Raw genomic sequence first — 20,535 nt, forward strand, 5'->3', positions numbered from 1 at the left:
TGAATGTTTCATAGTTATAATATGGATTCATTTTGACTTTAAACACGACTCAAAAACATCACCTGTAAAAATGTAATTATCCGAATTCATCAAATAAAACACAATGTCACATATTTGTTTATGAAAAATAACAGTGTATTCATGACAAATTGTAAAGCTGACCATATAACAATATAACAGCTCTAATTAACGCTGGATATTAGTGTAGGCACATTCCATAAATTTTAATTCGTTTTCTGACTTAATAACTCGTCAAGCTGTCATGCCAGTATTTGCTGATGAAGATGCTTGAGATGCTGTTGAAAGCTTCTGAAAAAGCGACTTTCGTTTATTATTTCAAACCACAGTTCAAGGATGAAAGTTCATACTAAAATTGATTCCTTTGTTTCTTTTTTTAACGAAACTACATCTAGAACAAAAAACTGGTCATTTATTTCACCTAATCCAGTTTGTTGGAAATGTGCCATTGTGTGGTCTCCCTGAAAGTCAATGGTGTGAAACAGCTACTGGAAGCTATCAACTCTTCTTTAGTAATCTGACACTGAGGCCTTTGAAACATTCATGAGCAGGAAGGCTGGGAGCACAGAGCACACTGTGCTGCCATACCAGGTGCAAGCAGAGCTATGGGGACGGTTGAGGAAAGTTGGAAGTGTCCTGTCTGCCAGGATTTCTTCACAGATCCAGTGACGCTCCCATGTGGACATGACTTCTGTCTCACCTGTATCCAGGCTGTCTGGGAAACAGATGGGCCTAATGAAGGTCCTTTCTTTTGTCCAGAGTGTCAGATATTCCTCCCCTCTGACCTCACTCTGGAGATAAACACCAGGCTTCAGACCAAAGTAAAGGACTTCACCACTAACAGGCCACCAACAGCACAGCTACAGACAACAGCTCCAAGCAGGGCAACCAAATCATCTTCAACCATCCACTGTGACCACTGCATAGACACGCCAGCAGTGGCCATAAAGACCTGTCTGACCTGTGATGCCTCACTGTGCCAGGCTCATGCCCTGCTGCACGAGCAGAGGTCTGCTCTGAGGGAGCACACAGTTGTGGAGGTGACAGGAGATCCGCTGTCTCTGAAGTGCAGGGAGCATCGTGATGAGCTCAAGCTCTTCTGTATGGAGGAAAGGGTCCCTGTGTGTTGTTTGTGTGTCCTGGTTGGCATGCACAAGAACCACAAAGCATCTCAACTCCATGATGCCTGCGTACACTTCAAGGTGAATATCAGTACTGTGTTGTCATTGGCTAGTGTGTTTTATTTCCTTAAGTGTGATGACTATTTCTTTATTTTTCTGTCAGGGTATTCATTTTCTATAGGCCTGTTGTATTTCTGTCTTTAGGGCATGTTAGAGACCACTATGAACCAACTGCTGAAGAGGAGAAGCGAAGCAGAACTTGCCATCAAGGACTTGGAGTCACTGTATACGCAAACAGTGGTACAATCAATATGAAAGCTGCCTTTTTTAATCACATTTTTTTTAAATCATTAACATAATCCCCTCTTGTATGTATTCAAACAATGTTTTTTTTATTTTATTTCCTAGAAGTCTGCTGCAGATTTCAGAGAGAGAATCTCAGACAAGTACAGCAGAATCCGCGTCGTGCTGGATGGTGATGAGCGCCTGATGATGCAGATTATAGATGAAGAGGAGACATACATGACAGAGTGGCTAGAAGCCCAGAGGGGCATCATGGAGGCCCAGATCAAACAGATAGATAGCCTCAGAGCCTCCAGCAAATCACTCCTACAGGACACAAATGATCTGAGATTCCTGCAGGTAGGTACCTCTTGTTATGACAGTGTGTCATTGTGATAATGTGACATGTGAATGTGTAGCACAAATGCAGATTATATATTTTCTGTGACTGCAGCTGTACATGACCTGTTTATTTTCAACAGCAAATCACAGCACAGAATCTTTGGTGAGTATATAATTTCTCTTTTCCATCCTAGCTGCTTTATTTTTGGCCCTCTAATGGTGTTCAGTTTTTATTGCAGTGAACCTTTGGATTTAGCACCTATCCAGGAAGTAGACAGGGTTCTGTGTGATCCTGAGAAACTGAGAACCGTAGAAAAGCTGGTGGACGAGCTTTCGGTGGCTCTGTCCCAACACTTTCCACGAATGTGGTCATGTTAGTAAAGTACCAAATATTTACCAATCTAAAATCAACCCCCGCTACGTCCGTAGTAGTGTACCAATTGTAGATTTATATTTGCAGATCTAAGTTCTCCTGCTCTGGACTCCAAGACAGCCCATCCGAAACTGGAAATATCCCAAGACAGGAAGCAAGTGTACTGGAGAAGAGAACCTGTCAGCGAGGATCTGAGCCCTCAACCATATGACTCCCAGTGCAGTGTCCTGGCTCAGGAGAGTTTTACTACTGGCCAGCACTACTGGGAGGTCATTGTCCAGGAGAAACCCTACTGGCTGATAGGTATGACCACTGGACCAGCTGATAAAAAAGATGGATCAAGTCAGAGTTCCTCCAGCCTGGGTGTGACCAACACATCCTGGTGCATCTACCATGGAGATGGGCAGTACCTGGCATGTCATGATACCCAGGAGAAGCAACTGTCAGTGGGAAAGAGAGTCAGAAAGCTGGGTATACTGACCAATCTCCAGAAGGGGGAGCTGTCATTCTACGATGCTGATGCTATCACCCTGCTTCACTCTTTCTGTGTGCAGTGCACAGAGCCTCTGTACCCCATGCTAAACCCATGCATTGATGTGAAGGGACTGAACAGGCAGCCTCTTACCTTGTTTTGCATTAAGGATCCCTAGGAGTGGCATGTAAACAGAGATGGAGATATAGAGTGATCTTGGAGGACAACCTTAAATGATACACTGATCAAACTCTATATTTTATTTCCATTTTTGGTTAGATTAAATCAAACGATGGAAATATCATACATGCTTAAAATCATGTGTTTGTGTAAAAAATTAAGCTGTTAAGTAATAAAATTATAGCTGAAGAGTTTTGGTGTTTTAGTCTTCTCTATAGTCATATAGTCATCCCTATAATAACTTTCCATTGTTTGCAGTTGTCATGTAACAGTAAATATTTTATCAAGTGGTATCAGGTGCATCGCCAAACAGCACTTTTGTTCTGCAGTAAAGTCTAGCTTCTCGTTCAGCGGCTTAGCAGTTCTCATGTTCGACCTGATGTAGCCTAGTTCAGGAAGAAAATGACCTCTGGGTAAACTACTGGCTTGATCTTTGTACAATTGTCCCCTCAAGAACATGTAAGCCTTCATTCTCACATGTCAGTGGCCTTACAGAGCTGCTGCCCTGCAGCAAACAATAGTCAGTGAGGCCAAATAACATGAACACTGTATGTGTATAGAGGACATAAGACTTAGATCTCTTTTTATTATTATTAATCTTACAGTATGGTTTTCTCTTTGTACATTAATGTTTTAAAACTTTTTGAAAAGAGTAAAATGAAAACTCTTATCCACCAATTTGCTTCTTTTCACTAAGTTCTTTGACTCACTGTTTATTTTGGGGCTCATCCACAGAACTTTGCATTACATAATAAGCTTTTAAACAGTGGTGATGAAATGTAACCTTGTTTTGATCTTGTTCATGAAAACTAGAATGACACAGGAACCCATTATCATACATTTTATCTGCATTTCAGATTTTTAGGATATTCCAGCACTATGAGTCTAATTTTGATCAGGGGTGTACCTAATAGTTCTGCCACCCTTGGGCCTGGTGAAGACATACAGTAAAGACATGAAGGCACAGAACAGCAAGAATATCCCGTCAGAACACTGATGCATCTAACCCCATTTCAACAAGGAATGATGAATTGAGAGACCACTGATTAATATACCGTCTGATAAATAAGAAAATATGACTTCTTAAAGGGCTTACAGCAATAATGTTTTAAAATTTATTGTGTCTTTTCTTTTACCACATGCACATCACTTATAATATGAGGTTTGGAAAAAACATTTGGCTGGAATAAAAGTTTCAGAGCGAAGAGAAGGAAATAGGACATTTAGATGAACAGATTTCAGGCTTTTCTGTTCTGTTCCATATGTAACAGCTAAAAACCCATTCAAATGAAATGACAATGCAAATCTAGTCAATGATGAAACAGTCTGATATGTCAGATCAGATTTTTTTTTTTAAAGGTTGATTTAGGGAGCATTACAATCTACAGTGACATAGATCTGAGAAGCAAAATACCAGGTTCAACTGCACACAATCCAAAAGCTAAATCATCATGAGTGGGACTTGTTCCATTCATATCCAATCCCTTGGCTACACTGTCTGGCATGCTGCTTATGGAGATGCTGCTTGCATCTTTGATTTTATCCAGTTCAGGAAATTAGTGACCCGAGTGTAGACGCCAGGCTTGTTCTTCCTCCCACATTGGTCCCCCCAACTGACCAGGCCATAAATAACGCTGGTATGGTCCTGCTTACAAGTCAATGGTCCTCCAGAGTCGCCCTGAAACAAGAGAACAGGTGACCAGATATTAAATCCACTACTGCATGCAACTATGTTAAGAACCTACCCCAGATAAGTTGGTCACATGTTAGTATGCACTTGAGTAGCAAGATTCTTCTACTAACCTGGCAGGAATCCACCCCTCCCTGCAGGTAGCCAGCACAGAACATGCTATTATCCAGGACCGTGCCATAAACCTTTGGTTCGGAGCATTTCTCCTGGCCGATCAGCAGTACATTGGCCTCCAGCAGGTGGCTGGAACCATAGTCAGCTGCAGAAAAAATAGATATAAAAAGATATAACAACAAATGCAGTTGTATCTGATGTCTTTGGCCACATGCAAATAAAATTCAAGGTTTAAAGAGGCCTTTAAAAAAACATTTCAACCCTTAGGTGCCTCTAAAACAAACCAGAGGATCTGCTTATATTTTGCAGCCTGGATATGCAAAAATGGTCTTACATTCTTCAGTGGCACCCCATCCAGAAATGGTACACTCCATCCCATCAGGCAGTGGGGCATCAGGCAGACAGGCTGTCTTCACAAACTGAGTTTCATTGGCACAAACTCCGCCGGTACCTTCCAGCTTCAGCAAGGCTTTGGAAAGTTCAAAAGTACTTAATTTCTTTACAGCACAATCTCATCATGTCTTTTTACTATTTTTACTGCATTTACTGTTTACTGCATAGACTACCAATACTGTAGATTTTATCAATTATATCATTACAGATGGACTATTTGACGCTATCACATCCCAATCTCATTTAACTAAAAGAAAGATCAAGATACAGATGTAAAGTGCTCTCAGCATGCTCTATCTAAATTGTGGATACTATATTTGATATTAAATAAGAGAGACATGTATCACCTATGTCATTGTATACAGCTGAACGAGTCTCTCTGTAGTTCTCATGTACAATAGCCTCTTCAACTTTTATGGTTTGCTCTGTGTGTTCTGTCACATCCTGTGACAGACTTCCCAAAACCACCTGCATGTCCTTTCTTTGTTCACTGTTCAAACACAAACAACACATGATTCAACACATGACGATTATGTCCACATGTGTGAACCTTTCCAGAATCGGTCGATGTTTTATGTTTTCTCAGATTTGTAATCATTACGATTGTGCTTACATGCAGTGCGCAGCTGTCAGTACCCAACAGCTAGCAATGAGAACTCCTCCACAGATATGTCTGAATGGCTGGTTGGTGTTCTTTGGTCTCACTTGCAGGGACACCTGCCAGGGTATTGCCCCAGGAGCGACCTTCAGACCCCCAAAAATTCGGGTAATGGCTTTTTTTGGCTGAGGCTTCCCGCAGGTGGAGAAAGGTGGCGGTGCAACAGTGATCAAGGGGGTGGGAAGAGCATCAGTGGGTGAGGAGAAGTTTGTGGAGCTTGGCTGGGCTTTTCAGTCTTTGTGGGGATGGTAGGTTCAGGTTTTGTTGGTTGTGGCTCGGGGATAGCGGGATCAGGGACTGTGGGGACAATTTCGGTTGGCGTGACGTCTGGAAACACATACGCAAGAAGATAACACAACTGTTTTTGTTGACCATGCTCATAAGCAGAAAATTGTCTGAAGCTTTAAAGCTGACCTGATGGCACAGGACACTCTATCACATCACAGTGCTCCCACAGCAACCTGCGGCCTCTTCTGTAGAAACACCAAGGCATCTTGTCTCCATCTGGGTTTCTGTGTCATAGAAAATGTGTGAGTGACCATCCTCTTGTAGCTGTCGTTTGGAGTTTGAATACATTTATTTCTTTTGTCCTGACCTGCAGAAGTTGTGATGGCCAAGTCCATCTTTGTCCTCAAAGGAGTTGAAGGGATCAGCTCCATTCTCCAGGATGAAGTGTGAGTTCCAGTAAAGGCATTCATCACCGTCATCTGTCTCGCTCACATTGCCACGATACGACTCTCCATCATCCACATAGCAGTCATTTGGACCTAAGAAATATACCACACTCAGCAATGTAACTCAGCATATGAGTTATAATGATGTTAGCCTGGAAAATGGTAAATAATGATAGGATTTAGTATTTACCAACATGGCAGAAACGTCCTCTGTACCCTGGAGGGCACTGGCAGTCAAAGTCATTACCATCAATGACACATTGTCCACCATTCCTACATGGGTTGGGCTCACACAGTGAATCTTTGGAGAAAAACAATGCACGGTGTAAGCTTTCTTCCAACTGTGGAAAAAAGTGGAACAGAGATATTCTGCCTTGTTTGGATGAAGAAATACTCCTTACAACGCTTGCAGTCCGGAGGCTGGAAGGGCTCCTTGCATTTGCACTCGTAAAACGGTGGATTTGAAGTCAGCACACACTCACCACGCCCACATATACCTCTCCTACAAACCTTTGGACCTGAGACGATAGCACAATAAAGAAATTAGTTTTAGTATTAATTCCATTTTTCTCATTTTATATTGTACATATATGATCAGTCTGCAGTCCAACAACATGGTTGAACAAAAGGGAATTTTTTCAAAACCTTTCTGGCATCTCCTTCCCTTGAAAGGTCTGGGACAGTCACATTTGAATCTTCTCTTGTTTTTCTCCTCACACACTCCGTTGTTAAGGCAAGGGTTTGGGTTGCATTGGCCTGAGAGACAGGGAACATTAAGGAACAATCATAAGCTTTAAATGAGAGCTTTCCAATACAATGTAGCCTGTTCATGCGACATTACACAAATTGGTATTACAGTAATATGTTTGAAAGAATACCTGAGAGTTCACTCTCTTACCTTCTGGCTCTTGAATTTCAAAAAGCCAGTCAGAATTACTTTGGTCATCGTCATCGTCATCATCACCAGAAACTCCATCTATGACCTCAAAGAAGAAATCTAGAACAGTGTTTTTCCATTAGATATGAAGCATCGTTGGCTTCCCCTCTCTCCCTATAAAACTTGCAGATAGTTCAGTAGGGTGAGATTCACTGTTGTTAACAGTAAAGCAGTGTGAGGACTTACAGGACACTAAATGTCAAATATTGTTCTACATATAATGTGTTATGAACATTTATTTGAAAGAGGTATTTACCTTCAATTATATCCTTAAATCTTCCTCTCTTTTTCTCATGTCGGCCATATACTCCATGCTCATGATCTTGGTCATGATGATGATGATGATGTTTTTTGTCTTTTTTACGTTTCAGCTGAAAAAAAAAAAAACATTCCCATGGCAGCACCACATAAAAAATCACAATGATAAAAAAGTGCAGTTGCTAAGTAGAATTTGAATTCATTAATTCATCTCTCAAAACATAAACATGGACAACAAGCTCTACTGCAGTTTATTCACGGCAAAATCCATTATCAAACAATGCAACATTATAAATAAGTGCCAATATATTTGCTTATTGCTACACAATTGCTGTATAATACATACAGTAAGTACATACTTCAGCAGGTATGAGCAGCACCGCTAAGAAGAGGCAAAAGAAGAGGAGCTTTAGGTTCATCATGTCAGCGGATCAGGGGACATCCAGGAGAGTAAAATGAGAGTGCGCTGTCTGGCAGATCACTCACACTTTTCTAAACATTTGTGGAAGTACACTAACCTTTGATTCACGGGGGTTCTCTGGCATCCACACTTGTTGCTGAGTCAGTTATATTGATTTTAGCTTGCTCTTGGATAGTTTTTTTTTTTTACAATAATAATAAAAGGCAGAATACTGTTCATGAATTTTTGACAAATGAACGGCACAAAATCAATATCACTGTCTCTGCCACCTTTGAAGCATTTTCCGTATTGAAATTCCTTCAAATGAATTTTGACAAATAGGCTAAGCATACACTCAGATTCAACACAAAGGCTCAGAGAGCATATTTGCAGTGAGCAAGTTGTTTGTTTGAATGTTTGAACCTTGGATCCTCGTACACGAGGTGCATTTCAGGATGAGTTATTGTGTGCTTTTTTAGATCTCTATATATATTTACAAAAGTGGAATACTTTTGCGATGATTATATTTTAAAATAAATATACTATAAGATCTTTTGTATATGAGTGTTCATAACATTTATCACATCCAAATAAAACAGAAACTTTTTTAAACAATATTTTGTTACAGAAGGAGAATATATAAAACTCAAAATGCATAAAACACTTATTGGACCTGTTTCTTAGTTAAATGAACTTAGAGATGAGGCACTGCATCTAATAATTCTGTACATCTATCTAAAAGTTTATCTGGCATTGGGATAAAAGTGTAGTATTCTCCTTTAACATGATTCTTATGGAACTCTCTTGCAACTGGAGATTTTCTTCTTCTCTGTATCATGAAATACATTCAGTTATTTTAAAAGGGAGCACATAGCAGGTGTACCACTTTCTAATACGGCAGCCTTTCTAAAGGGATTTTAGGTTGTACCTACTGGCTTTATTGAGCATTAATAAAACATTTGTAATGCTTTATAAATTATGTTTATCCTCCTCCTGCATGAAACTTGCGTTATCTCTCTGGAAACTCCTGGACTGTTTGGCCACTTACCTTGGAGACTGATTGCCATGACATTTTGTCTTGATATTCATGGTCACCTAGAAGATGAATCCTACTGACTTTGGTGATTGCCTGACTTTTTCTCTAGCATCACTATCAGGTCAAAGTTTTCCCTTATCTTGTGAAGTAGCTTAACATCTAACATCCTTCCCATCAGCCTCAGCAGTATTTTGTGATTATTGCTAATTAGCAGATGTTGACATGCTAGCATGCTAAACTATCACGGGGAAGATGGTAAGTGTATACCTACTAAACAATAGCATGTTAGCCTGCTGATGTTAGCATTTAGCTCAAAGAAAAAAAGAGTATTAAGCGTGGCTATCAACTCTTAGTCCTGTTTAATTACTAACAAAGCCAGTAGTTACAATTTACAGTATGGGTCTTTACAATTGGTGCCTTAATAGAAAGTAGTGTTTAAAAGCTTTTCTGTGGCGCTACTAGTCAGAGATCACTGGTTGGAGATGGAGCATTACAGATTACAATAGGCTTTGCATTGGCGCCATTGTGGTCATGGCCAGGGCACAGGGCCAGGTGGAGGCAGTCTGAGAAGGTTCCTGCACAGAACGAAAACAGCGGCGTCATTTTGTCTGCCTCGAGAAATGTCACCAATCCTGCAGGGAAACTACACAATATACCAATCCGAGAGAAGCGTTTTGTGAAAGGCAACTGATGGGGCACCCCTCCATGCCAGGCTGTATACTCCCCATCAAAAAACTCAACGCACCAAGACTCCTCCCCACGGCCCAGCCAGCAATCCTCAGTGGTTCCCTTGCGAGGAATTTTGGGGTAGGTAACACCTAGCTCCCAGTAGGTCTTCCCAGTCACATCAATCTCCCAGTAATGGCGACCAAAGGTGAAGCCTTGCAAGCTGATGACATTGAGGGTGGTGTCAAAGCGTCCAGGGAGATCCTGAAGTTGCTGCCAGGTGTCCGTGTAGGTGGCACTGTCACCTTGGTGGGAGATGATCAGCTTTGGGTGGGCCGTCTGTGGATCCAGACACACCTCACTGGAATCTGGAGACCAATATTCAACATTTTTATATAAAAAAGGCAACATATTAAAGAGGTCCAATAGTGGTTATAAACACTATATAAACAAAGTGTGAACTGACAACTCTTGATGAGTTTCTTGATTATAGGTGTTTGCGAGCAGATAAGCAGAAGCATGTTGTTGGTGAGGCTGAGGATCTGTTCAGCTTTAGCCTCGTCCAGGCTCACACTGCTCGGATCAGTCCTGTTGAGCAGATCCATCACTCTGGAGGAGGCAGACCATAGTAAGAAACATCAGTTTTTGCTCGACTGCTTCTTATTGAAGAGTTTTCTTTAATTAATTATGACCTGATTCCATACCTGTCCACTGTCTCCATGTCTTGCTGTTCAGGGTATGAAAAGAAAGACTGAGGAAAAGCAGAAAAATTAAGATTAAATGCCTTTTGAAAACAAAATGTTTCATATCATAACACTTATAGTTCCCATACACAAATGAGAGGGTAAATATGAAATTTCAAATCCTATTTGATCTAGTGGATATTTCAAGTTGAATCACCATTGAATCAGGCTCTGTATCGGTCTGGTCTAGGGCCACAGTGAGTCTGGCCAGGTCCTGCTCTATCTCCTGGATTAGAGAACAGTTCCTCTCCATCAGTCCATCCAGAGCAGAGACCGCAGCCCGCTCCTCCATCTCCAGATGGGACAGGGTAATCCTCAAGTCCTCGTCCAGAACGGCCTGGATCTCCCGATATTTCCTTATGATATTCTCCCTTATCACTGTGGACTTTTTCTGATCAGGCATAAGTATTTATGAGTTTATTATGTTGCCTAATCACAGGTGTAATTATACTGTCAGTATTTTTGTTGCAAGATAACAAATTCTTAAATGTAAGGTCTCAACAAAGACAGAAACGATTTCATGTTGTGGCAAAATTTCAGCACTGACTGGTCTGAACTTACAGTGATTTCTGATTGCCGTGCTGCCAGTTTCTTCAGTCTGTATTTCACTGCTTCTCTTTGCTTCTTTAGACTCTCCTGTTGCTTTTCTAATGTCTCCTGTAGAAAGGGTTGCACACATTCAGCACAGCTCCATTCAACATCATCAAAGTGGACTTAGCCTAATTATTTGTGGTGAGGTGCAGCTGCAGAAGCAGAGGCAGTTTATCATGGGACTTGTTGCTACAACTCAATCAAGCTAAAAACTGTTTCCAATCAAACTCCTCATTGCAATTACATGATCGACGTTGTTCAGTGTTGTGACTCCAGAGGCAAGCATCTGTCTTCCGTATTCTAAGTATTTGTCAGAACTGCCTTCTCCAGGAGGAAGAGCAGATAACACTTTATCTTACAGCCCATGATTTAGAATTAGATTTAGAAGAATCAGGTGTTGATAAAATATTTACTGTTTCCTACTGGTGCAAGACCATAGGGGAGCAAGGGACTAACAACTACATATTTTAGTGGAAAGGAGAAATCAATTATACACTAAGTAATCACAGGGTACAGTACTGTATTGTGAAACAAAACTGAAGTTTGGAAAAAAAAATAGTGTCAGCAATCATTTTCTTATTGTGTAATTAAAATGTAAAAAGAAGAGAACAACCACACATTCATATATTATATACTACAGCCTGCATCCCTTGTTTTTATTGTGTAATCAAAAAAATTAAAATAGTGATCATTAAACAATTAAGATTAACCATGTTTGAGTATCTGTGTTCTTCTATCACATTACTTTGTTCTAGTTTTTTTCCCCCCTCAGACGACAACAGGACGCTTCTACAGCTGTGTATGTAAGAAAGGAACATTTGTTTTCTGCTCCATTGAACTTGTTATGCTGTACCTGTGAATGAATATGCTGCTAGGAGCAAATTTCCAAAAGTATAGACCCATTTCTTGACTTGGCCTCATTAACAATGAATGTTATGAAGTAGAAGACATAAATATGACATAAGTAGAGTGAATGGTAGCTGTGATACTACAACATGAATTTTACATTACACAGTAGGAATAAGGAATGTGGGCTGTAAAACAATGTGGCCGTTCTCCTTGTTTTACTGTTGTTAACTGCTTTTCTTTTTTCAAACTTCCGTTTTGTTTCCCAGCACTGTACCCACAATACTTGAGTATAATTTATTTCTCCTTTCCTTTAAAATGCTAAATTGTTACTCCCTTGTAGACTTGTTTTTGTCCACTGTACCTAAATTTAAGTGCCAGTAGGAACAAGTAAGTGTCTAATTGGTACCTGATGCATACAAAATTACACTTTAAATCATAGGTGTTATACTGAAGATTATGATGAATTATTGAGTCTATAGTCATTAACATTTGTCCCATTCCCCTTGCAGACCATACTGGTGTGATTGTGAATTTTTATTTGTTACTAGAAATTTCATCATGCTTTACACCACTGCTGACCATTTTCCAAAGCACACAATAGTTTTCTGCACTGTTAAAAGTCCCCCTCCACTCCACTTGCTTATTGTTACCTCACTTGGATGCTTCACTGTGCAGAGTGATGTATGTGCAGAGTTTGACACCAGCTGTTTACACATTCATGTGGTGAAGGGGGAGAGTTTCTCTGTGCTCCCCGTCAATCTGAGTTTACCATGTACATGTACAGGATGATTTTGTAACATCACAACTTTAGAGGTTTGTCGTCCAATATAATACAAATAATACAAAGTTACACAAGATCTCAAGATTGATGTGTTGAGAACCTCCAGCGCACATGCACTGACAATGGATTTCTCAGTGAAGTAGGAGACATCTTGTGTGTAGTAGTTTGACCATTTTTAACTGGTTTATTTAACTTTTTGTGGAAGAACAATAACACACAAACTTTTATTTATTAAGTATTTATGAGTATTTTTATGTCTTATAACGTGTCTGGAGGGGGTCTTCCTGCCATCCAGGGATCCATTACTCTACATTTCAGTAAATATGGAAATTAAAATTGGAGAGGTAAGTATGCCTTTTTTGTCCAAGTGAAATTATCGCCCTGGGGTAATTAAGTCAAAGTCTAGCAGTGTCTTGTACGGTCTAATTGACAGTGCTGTAATGTGTAAAGTGAGAAGCGCTGACGTCTGATATTTACAGAAAGGGCATCTGAACCAATTTTACCCATTAAAGTCTTTTTACAGTACTGTTACGTGTGTGAAAAAAGTTTGTCTAAAGCCTTTCAGAGGGAGCTCTGCCATTTCTGATAAAAAATGTCCTCAAATGATGTCACATGAGTTAGCGTGGATTATCTCTGAAGGCTACAAGTCTGAAAATGATCATTTGAGGGTGTAGAATTATAGAGTGAGACCTTTGTAGGCAACTCCTCATCTCTGACCAAGGCTAACAGCTCAAGGCTACATTAGCCACTACCAGCATAACACATCTAATGCATCTCCAAACAAAAGGTCAGAAGTCATGTTGCATTGTGGGTAAAGTAGCCACCAGGTTTTCACAAGAAGTAAGAATGTGCGGAGTAAAAATGACAATATCTCTGGTTCTGCGGCATCAATTTTGATGCAGACAACTTTGTTTTTTTAAATGTTCATCATGAGCCCGCTTATTTTATGCTAGCACAACAGTAAATCTGTGGAGTACTCTTTTATTAAGAGTTAGCTGCTTTGCTTTCATGAATATACAAAGATGTTGAAAATGCAAGCCCAGAGGATAAACAATAGGAAAACATGGATATCATAAATAGGATAATAGGATTTGGAAACTTGAGCCAAGTCTTACATGTCTTGCCTTACTACTTGCACTTAAATGCATCAATCTGGAAGAAGTGTAACTATCATTGTTTGTAACTAGCATAACAGAAGGCTACTTACATAATGTTCACAGTGAAACTTAATCTTTCTAAAGCAAGATTCAAATAGCAAAATGGTTTTTAAAACCTTCCTCCATGAATTAAGTAGCTGCTTGGAATGATGGGCAACCTTATTAGTTAATTTTAAAAAACTGTGGCATGCTATGGAAAATGGTCAATTATAGTGAATATGCAGCACATGATTTGTTGTAAATGGTCTATGGTCTCAAGGTAAAATCTGTAATCAAGTAATGTATTTATAGTTGTATATGTACTGATGAAACATGCTGTAAATATTTGCACTAGAGTATAATGCCTAAAGTGTGGAAAAAGATGTGTCTTCACAGGGGCCCCAACTAATCAGAGTTTGTATAAAAGCTCAAAAGACTCCACCCTCTGATTGGTCCTGTAAAAGTCAACCACTCCTCAGACTACCTCTCACCCTGTGTAACGTCACTGAACCACAGTGTTTATTGGTGAAATGCAAAGAAGAAAACAGAGAGCAGAAAAGAGTCTGTGGGTACCTTTGGTATAGCCGAGGATCATATGGTTTGTGGTGATTTAAAGCTTTATTGGCTTAGATTTCAATACAACAAATGGCAGTGTGGGTTTTCATTTATAAAACAGTACTTTCAAATACAGTTGCTTCTTACATTATGTGTTTTATCTATTTGTTAGTTACTGGATGTTGGATATGGCAATAAAATATATTAAGATTTGTATTTCCAATACATGTAAAGGGAAAGTGTGTGGCCATGTTTATGAGAGCCTGAGAATAGAGACGTTTTCTTTTTGTCAGGGTCAGATGAATGTTTGGCGTGTACATTAGCCAGGGGAAGGAGACTGATGATGTGTAGGTGCTTGGATGATTCATTTCCATGTAGATCCAGAGAAACAGTTGGTGGGTCAGCTGACTGCTTTCCCATTGCCTTTTTTTTTTTTTTTTTAATTCAAAGACTCACTGAGCCGATTCTTGCAAACTTTGGACTAAAACTGTTTCAGCCCAAGCGAAGGAAGCTGACACATGTTCAAGCTACGAGCATGGACATTTCGTAAATGGCGCCATGAGTTTCTACTGTACTTACAAAGTTCCACAGGAATCAACAGCAACAAATAGTAGGAATAAACAAGCAAGAAACAAAGGAAAGCAGTTCCACTCAAAGCAAAGCAAGAAGTAAAACAAGCGCGGTCAAACCAAATAACATGACCCTATTTATCATTCATTCTCATTCTTTGTCATTTTTGAACATGGAAGAGATTCCCATTCCTTGTTTCCTGTGCAAGTCTAACTGGACAAGTCTTTCAGCTCACAGTCTCAGGAAGCATCAGAGCAAAAAGAGTCCATTTCATGGCTTCCTTGATTATGTCAGGATAAAACAAAAAAACAGAAGAAAAGGAAATAAACCAAAACCTACATCTAGATTACAGTTGTTGTGTGCTATCTGAGTGAATGTACAGTATATGCATGCTGCTCTGAGTGCTAGAAGAGCTTGGCCTTCTTTTTCATGTCGTTGCGTTTCCACAGGGGAAGCCTGTCAAACTCCTGGATCTCCATTCCAAAGATGTCAAAGAACGTTTCAGGTGCTAAGTGGCGCTAGAATTGAGAACAAAGGTGGAGAAAACAAAGGAGGGGAGGGTGGGAGGGGAGGGGGGTGTTTGTGGTTAGCACCAAAGCCATAAAAAGGGTCAATGCAAAAATGACAAGAAGCAATGGATACTGCACATTCCTTGCTACAATTGTATTTGTGTAACATGCTATTTACACAAAGTAGAGAAATCCAGTATCAATTGCGAACAGTCAGGTGGAAAACTGATACCTCCAGTCTGGTTCTGTCCACATCCCTGGGCAGTTTAGCTCTCCCTCTACTGGTTATCATGAGCATTTCATAGGGGTACACCTTGAGAAGGAGACACTCATCAGTGAACAGGTCAAACCTACAAGCTAGAGTCAAGCTTAAAAAAAAAACTTTACAAACCATTTTTATTAAACGAACTACAAAATTTGGATATTTTGGTAATTCTGACTGTGACAAAGGGAACACTGGGTGGGAGAACAGGAGGGTGACAGGAGGCTGACTGGGAGTGAGAGCTGTTTTTTTTCACGTTGTTGGGGAAATGTGTGGTGATATGGTGTGCACACATTTTTGGCGTAGAAATGTACAATAGATTAGGTAAGGGCAAAAACAGGAACAGAGTTATGCAACAGTCCGTATTTTTAGAGTAATTTAATGCAAACTAAAAAAAGAACTAACATCAATAATGTAGGCCAAGTAAATCCACCTGGGAATGTTTGTCCTGGAAAACTGAGGTGCTTCTACTTTTCTAAATAACTAATTCCTTCTGTACAAGAACAAACTGGCAAATTATAGTTGGTATTTTATTGGAAATGCTCAATAATAAGCAACTAGAAGTTCTGTGAGGCCTCTAACCAACTCATATCCACACAGTAGTGTGTCCGCTCCCTTATATACTACACAGTATATAGTGATATGAGTTGTTTGGATGACAATTTGGGCATTGGATTCTCCACTGTATGCTGCATACAGTATCCAGCCACTGTAAATCAAAGCTATGTGCAGATGAGCATGGAGAAGCCAGCATGCTAAGCGCTAGTGACTCGGCAGCTCCTGAAGCAGCATGCTAAATCAGGAACCCAGCTAATGTGAGTCTTTCACTTCCAGTAAAAATAACTTTAATCTCCCTATTTCTTCCACCAATGTCCCCGTTCAACGGAGGTAAATACAACACGCTAATTATATCTATTTCATCCTTATCGTTTTGGGCTGGTTAGACTCTCTCTAAATGTATCCTTATTTACAAGTTAGAAATGTACTTGAATAAGTGAACGATATATAAGTTTTGTAACATATATCAGTGTGGATTACAATGTTGTCGTCAGTACAAAAAGAAGAAGATACTTGCTTTTGGTTCCAACATATTAGGCATAGATACTCCCCTGTCCATCCTTGCAAGTGCTGCACGGCCATCCTTAATGTGCTAAAGAATAGAACATACACAAATGTAATATAGTGGAAGGGGACTGCAGGGTTAATGGCATGAACATGTCCACTAATGACAGTGGGCACAGTTTTCACTCGATGGAGCAAGTAACTTGGATACTGTTCAGTATCTTAATAAGTATTAAAGATGGGCATATGTTTACATGTTTTCTGAATGTCTCTGTAGTTTTTTTTTTTAAATATATATACATATATATATATATACATATATGTATATATACGGGGTTTGAAATCATATATTTAAATGTGACATTTAGCTTGAGTCATAACACTGGTAAACAACACACAGAACAAGACATGAGGCCATGATAGTACATTGCATTTACAGTACACTGGTTCAGCTACTGGGCAGTGCATGTTTGGGCATTTGAAATCACTGCACAGCATGCCCTGTAGTTGACATTAACCCAACAGTGACGCAAGCATGTAGCAGGAGTGGGCGGTGTGCATTCAGGGCAAAGTATCTCTTGCAACCCAAGAGCAAGCAAATATATGATGCAAGGTGAGGAAGCATGCCATATGAAAAAGCAGATGAGAGACATACCTGAAACTCTGCAGGACAAAATGGGACAGAAAATGAGACTCACAGTTAATGGTTCTGCTGTCAAATCCCCCTGCCAGGCTACTATCTACAACACTGCTGTCCCTGATATTTCAAAATGCATGTCCATTTATGTACATGTAGCAAGCCATTTCTGAGAACTGATGCTGAATAGCTCTGGTGAAACTGGCAAGAGATTTGTTTGGTGGCCATATTTTAGGAGCAGCTCTCACCTCTGCCTCCTCCACACATGTCACCATAGCTGTTGTACTGGGTGAAATCTGTCGACTGGGGCTGTTGGAACACAGAGAACAAAACATCAGCATTGACAGATGGGCATTTTATTTGTGAGATAGGAACACATTGAGATTTAAATCAAATTATAATGTATAAAGTATGGACAGAATTGATGTTTCTGGCATTGGTGCCAAGATATACTGTATTTTAACAAGTAATTTCTGTTACTTGGTTAATAAAGTTTTTGTGATTGCATGTGTATTACATAAACAAAAGCAATCTTGTGGAAAATGAGTATAGAATAAGTATGAGTGAGGTCTCACCCGATGTAGCCCGTTCCTTCCATAGCCAGGCAAAGAGTTAGTTTTTGTTGGAGAAGTTGGATCTGAAACATAAACATTGTTCAAATTATATTTGGTTTTAGATTTAAAATGAAATAGCGCTACCTGGTTTTGTAGAAAAATGCTGCTGATCCATTCAGTAACATTTACGTCATTTAGAGAGCTTTTAAATAATCCATACATGTTAACAGATGCAAAGTTTTACAAACAGGTGTTACATAGCGCAGGTCTTGTGTTAGAGTACATTGCTGACAACTCAAGAGCATATTAGCTGATGAAGCTGCGCTGTACCTGCGTCACAGTTTGTCTGTTTGGGGTCGTAGCGCTGAGCGGAGAGGCTACGTGCATGACGCTCCCTGATCTGTTCTTTTTCCATCTCCTCCTTCAGAATGAGCTTCCCCAAACCAGATTGAATCTACACACACACAAATGATTTACAGTGCAGATAAGCATCAATCTATCTCTACAGTAAGAAGCCCTTCACCTCAGGCTCATGATATCCAAAGATACATGTGTGTAGTTAAGGCAGGGGTTTTGATTAATGTAAAATATATTGTAACTACAGTAACAATAACAGTGTGCATTTATGTTGGCATTAGTGGCTGTTATCCCCCTGACCTTGCTGAGATGTTCCTCCTGGAGCTGCTTTCTTTTCAAGGCCTCTTCTTCCTCCTCTTCTCTGGATCGTCTCCTCCCTTCTGAACCTATGGGTGCTGTGCACAAGCCCAAAAAGTTAAACAAAACACATACCCACACACCCGAAAAAGACACAAAAAAAACCATCTATTTAGCCAAAACCATGCTTCACATGTACTTGTATAGTACAACGAAGATGAAATGCTTCATCCACTGTTCAAATTTAGAGAATGACAGAAAGATATAGCTGCTTCATTTGGCTGTAGAGCAGTGAGGAATACACACAGTAAATGACAAATAGGTGGACAGTAGAACACAAATGTGAGACAGAGTTGACGAGACAGACAAACAGAGGGACTTATTGAAATATTTGGCTTGGCTGACATGACGGATGTTTACACTTCATCAATCATGTCAAGATTTTACCGGATGTCAAATACACAGAACAGCACAATGTAAGACAGACAAACAAAAGTCAGTTTGAAGTCAGTCTCAGTTATCTCTGTCCAAGTCATTTGTGGCACTATTGTGTATAGCTAGTGCACCCATCCTGTGAAGCAAGTGAACGTAAAATGGTGAAACTGATGCTACCTCAAGCAGAAAATAATATGACTGCAACAGAAACCAAACAACGCTTCTGCTTTGTGCAAGCAAAACTTAAAAGCAAGTGCTGGAACGCCTGAAATACAGCGTGAGCTCAGTGTGAAGCAGGGATGCAGTTAAGCTTTTGGGGTAGCTAGAACTGAGGAACAAGAAGAGTTAGGTTGTGATAAGGTGTCTATTGTACCGCTTGAAGGTAGCAGTGCAAGCATGCCCATCAGGAGCCTACTGTACCTAATACAGCGAGAGAGTAGGGCCAATGATCGCCCTCACTCCATGAGCTGTCATCCGGAGAGGGAGCATGGGCAGCGGGGAAGGTGGCGGATCTGATGATGTCATCAGCAGACTTGCTTTGACGTGCTATGGCAGCTGTATCTAGGTTGGTAATCATGGGAACTGATCTATCAGTGTCTGGGTCACAGTCTCAACCAAAGGTAAACATCAAAGAACCATCAGATCGTCGGGCTCAACGATCATTTAATCTTGGTTCATGGTGGTTTAAAATAAAAAACATCTACAATGCAAAAAATGTCTGTCCTAACAAGTCACTAAATATTGGATAGAGCCTTAAATCTAATCTTCTCAAACAAGTGGTGAAGAACTGCCAGAAGCTAAGAGCGAGTGTGGTTTGTGTGACATCTTCCACAAGCGAGATTGTACCTGGTCTGAGAAACATCACTTAATTGTGAATGAAAAGTTAAGTTCATTTAAGTTCACTACATTTGGCATTACTGGGTCAGTTCAACGCATCTCTCTTCTCTACATGTGCTGCTGTTGCACTACATTTTAGCATATCACAGATAAACATTTCAATGGATTTATCACGAAAGTAAAACAAGAAGTAAAAACAACGTAGGAAGAGTTTCGCTGTGTTCCTTGTGTTCTTTGTCAGGCTGCCATCTGACTCTTGGAAAATCAATTGTCATTATCCTGTAATTCTCACAACTCCTTTACATAATTTCTTTTTAAGGGCTTACTATTATTACTGTGACTTGTTAAGATAGACAATGTGCAGTGTAAAAATAGCTCCAGGTCAGACAGAAGAGGATTGGAGACAGACTTCAAACAGTGCTCATACATTGAGACTGGGGGTGACTACATGGTTAGATGAATACACAGTTTCACTTGTTTAACAAAAGCATTTTCAGTAAAGAGCCGAGCTCAATAACATTAATTATTCAGCGGTTCCCAACCTTTTTGGTCTGCGATATCCCCACAGTCCTGTCAGACCCCTTCATCGATTCCCACCTATCATGTTCCGAATGTACACTACCACGGGTTATATTTTCATGTGATGGAACTGTCGGTATTTAGGTTCATTTGGTCAGCAATCATATTTCCATCACTTGCAGTGAGGCTGAATGGTTTAACCATTTATCTGTTACTTGTAGCAAACT

The 20,535-nt window shown here is 40.0% G+C and overlaps 3 protein-coding genes and 1 pseudogene across 6 annotated transcripts in view; 1 reads left to right on the top strand and 3 right to left on the bottom strand.

The window, feature by feature from the left end:
* The first annotated feature begins 534 nt into the window (after positions 1 to 534).
* On the top strand, positions 535 to 3,583 carry LOC111658978 (tripartite motif-containing protein 14). The gene is given in 6 exon segments (XM_087175464.1): positions 535 to 1,220; positions 1,344 to 1,439; positions 1,548 to 1,781; positions 1,904 to 1,926; positions 2,003 to 2,136; positions 2,224 to 3,583. Coding segments are annotated over 6 exon segments (1,683 nt in total). The 5' UTR covers positions 535 to 623; the 3' UTR covers positions 2,823 to 3,583.
* Positions 3,584 to 3,889: 306 nt separating this feature from the next.
* LOC111658901 (factor VII-activating protease-like) lies at positions 3,890 to 8,012 on the bottom strand (annotated as a pseudogene). Its single transcript, XR_015437592.1, has 13 exons — positions 7,872 to 8,012; positions 7,511 to 7,625; positions 7,216 to 7,314; positions 6,963 to 7,073; positions 6,719 to 6,835; positions 6,508 to 6,618; positions 6,239 to 6,410; positions 6,058 to 6,155; positions 5,599 to 5,970; positions 5,333 to 5,475; positions 4,927 to 5,061; positions 4,592 to 4,737; positions 3,890 to 4,466 (listed from the first exon to the last, which is right to left on the bottom strand). The product of XR_015437592.1 is annotated as a factor VII-activating protease-like (transcript).
* On the bottom strand, positions 7,872 to 11,314 carry LOC111658979 (putative E3 ubiquitin-protein ligase TRIML1). The gene is made up of 6 exons (XM_087175492.1): positions 11,308 to 11,314; positions 10,919 to 11,070; positions 10,515 to 10,748; positions 10,319 to 10,365; positions 10,081 to 10,223; positions 7,872 to 9,982 (listed from the first exon to the last, which is right to left on the bottom strand). The coding sequence occupies exons 1-6, from the start codon at positions 11,312 to 11,314 to the stop codon at positions 9,411 to 9,413; spliced, it is 1,155 nt and encodes a 384-aa protein (XP_087031618.1). The 3' UTR covers positions 7,872 to 9,410.
* Positions 11,315 to 14,313: 2,999 nt separating this feature from the next.
* The window catches only part of ablim1a (actin binding LIM protein 1a), a 35,688-nt gene continuing 29,466 nt past the window's right edge, over positions 14,314 to 20,535 (bottom strand). The window contains exons 18-26 of one of the 3 annotated variants that reach the window (XM_023411702.2): positions 19,373 to 19,513; positions 18,521 to 18,615; positions 18,194 to 18,317; positions 17,885 to 17,946; positions 17,558 to 17,618; positions 17,328 to 17,335; positions 16,686 to 16,760; positions 15,581 to 15,661; positions 14,314 to 15,357 (exon numbers count right to left, since the gene is read on the bottom strand). In XM_023411702.2, coding sequence (XP_023267470.1) covers positions 15,244 to 15,357; positions 15,581 to 15,661; positions 16,686 to 16,760; positions 17,328 to 17,335; positions 17,558 to 17,618; positions 17,885 to 17,946; positions 18,194 to 18,317; positions 18,521 to 18,615; positions 19,373 to 19,513 — 761 coding nt within the window. In that variant the 3' untranslated portion in view covers positions 14,314 to 15,243. Of the gene's footprint in view, positions 15,358 to 15,580; positions 16,761 to 17,327; positions 17,336 to 17,557; positions 17,619 to 17,884; positions 17,947 to 18,193; positions 18,318 to 18,520; positions 18,616 to 19,372; positions 19,514 to 20,535 lie in introns of those variants that run through there. The other 2 variants (XR_015437593.1, XR_015437594.1) reach the window with 2 other exon arrangements.

Source organism: Seriola lalandi, unplaced genomic scaffold, assembly GCF_002814215.2.
Source record: "Seriola lalandi dorsalis isolate HSWRI2012SDOR001 ecotype SW California unplaced genomic scaffold, Sedor1 jcf7180002054470, whole genome shotgun sequence".
NCBI lineage: Eukaryota > Metazoa > Chordata > Actinopteri > Carangiformes > Carangidae > Seriola > Seriola lalandi.

Coding starts and splice junctions, on each gene's coding strand:
- LOC111658979 (XM_087175492.1), bottom strand. Junction 10,749..10,918: donor CACGGCAATCAGAAATCACT/GTAAGTTCAGAC, acceptor ATGCCTGATCAG/AAAAAGTCCACAGTGATAAG. Junction 10,366..10,514: donor ATACAGAGCCTGATTCAATG/GTGATTCAACTT, acceptor GCTTTTCCTCAG/TCTTTCTTTTCATACCCTGA.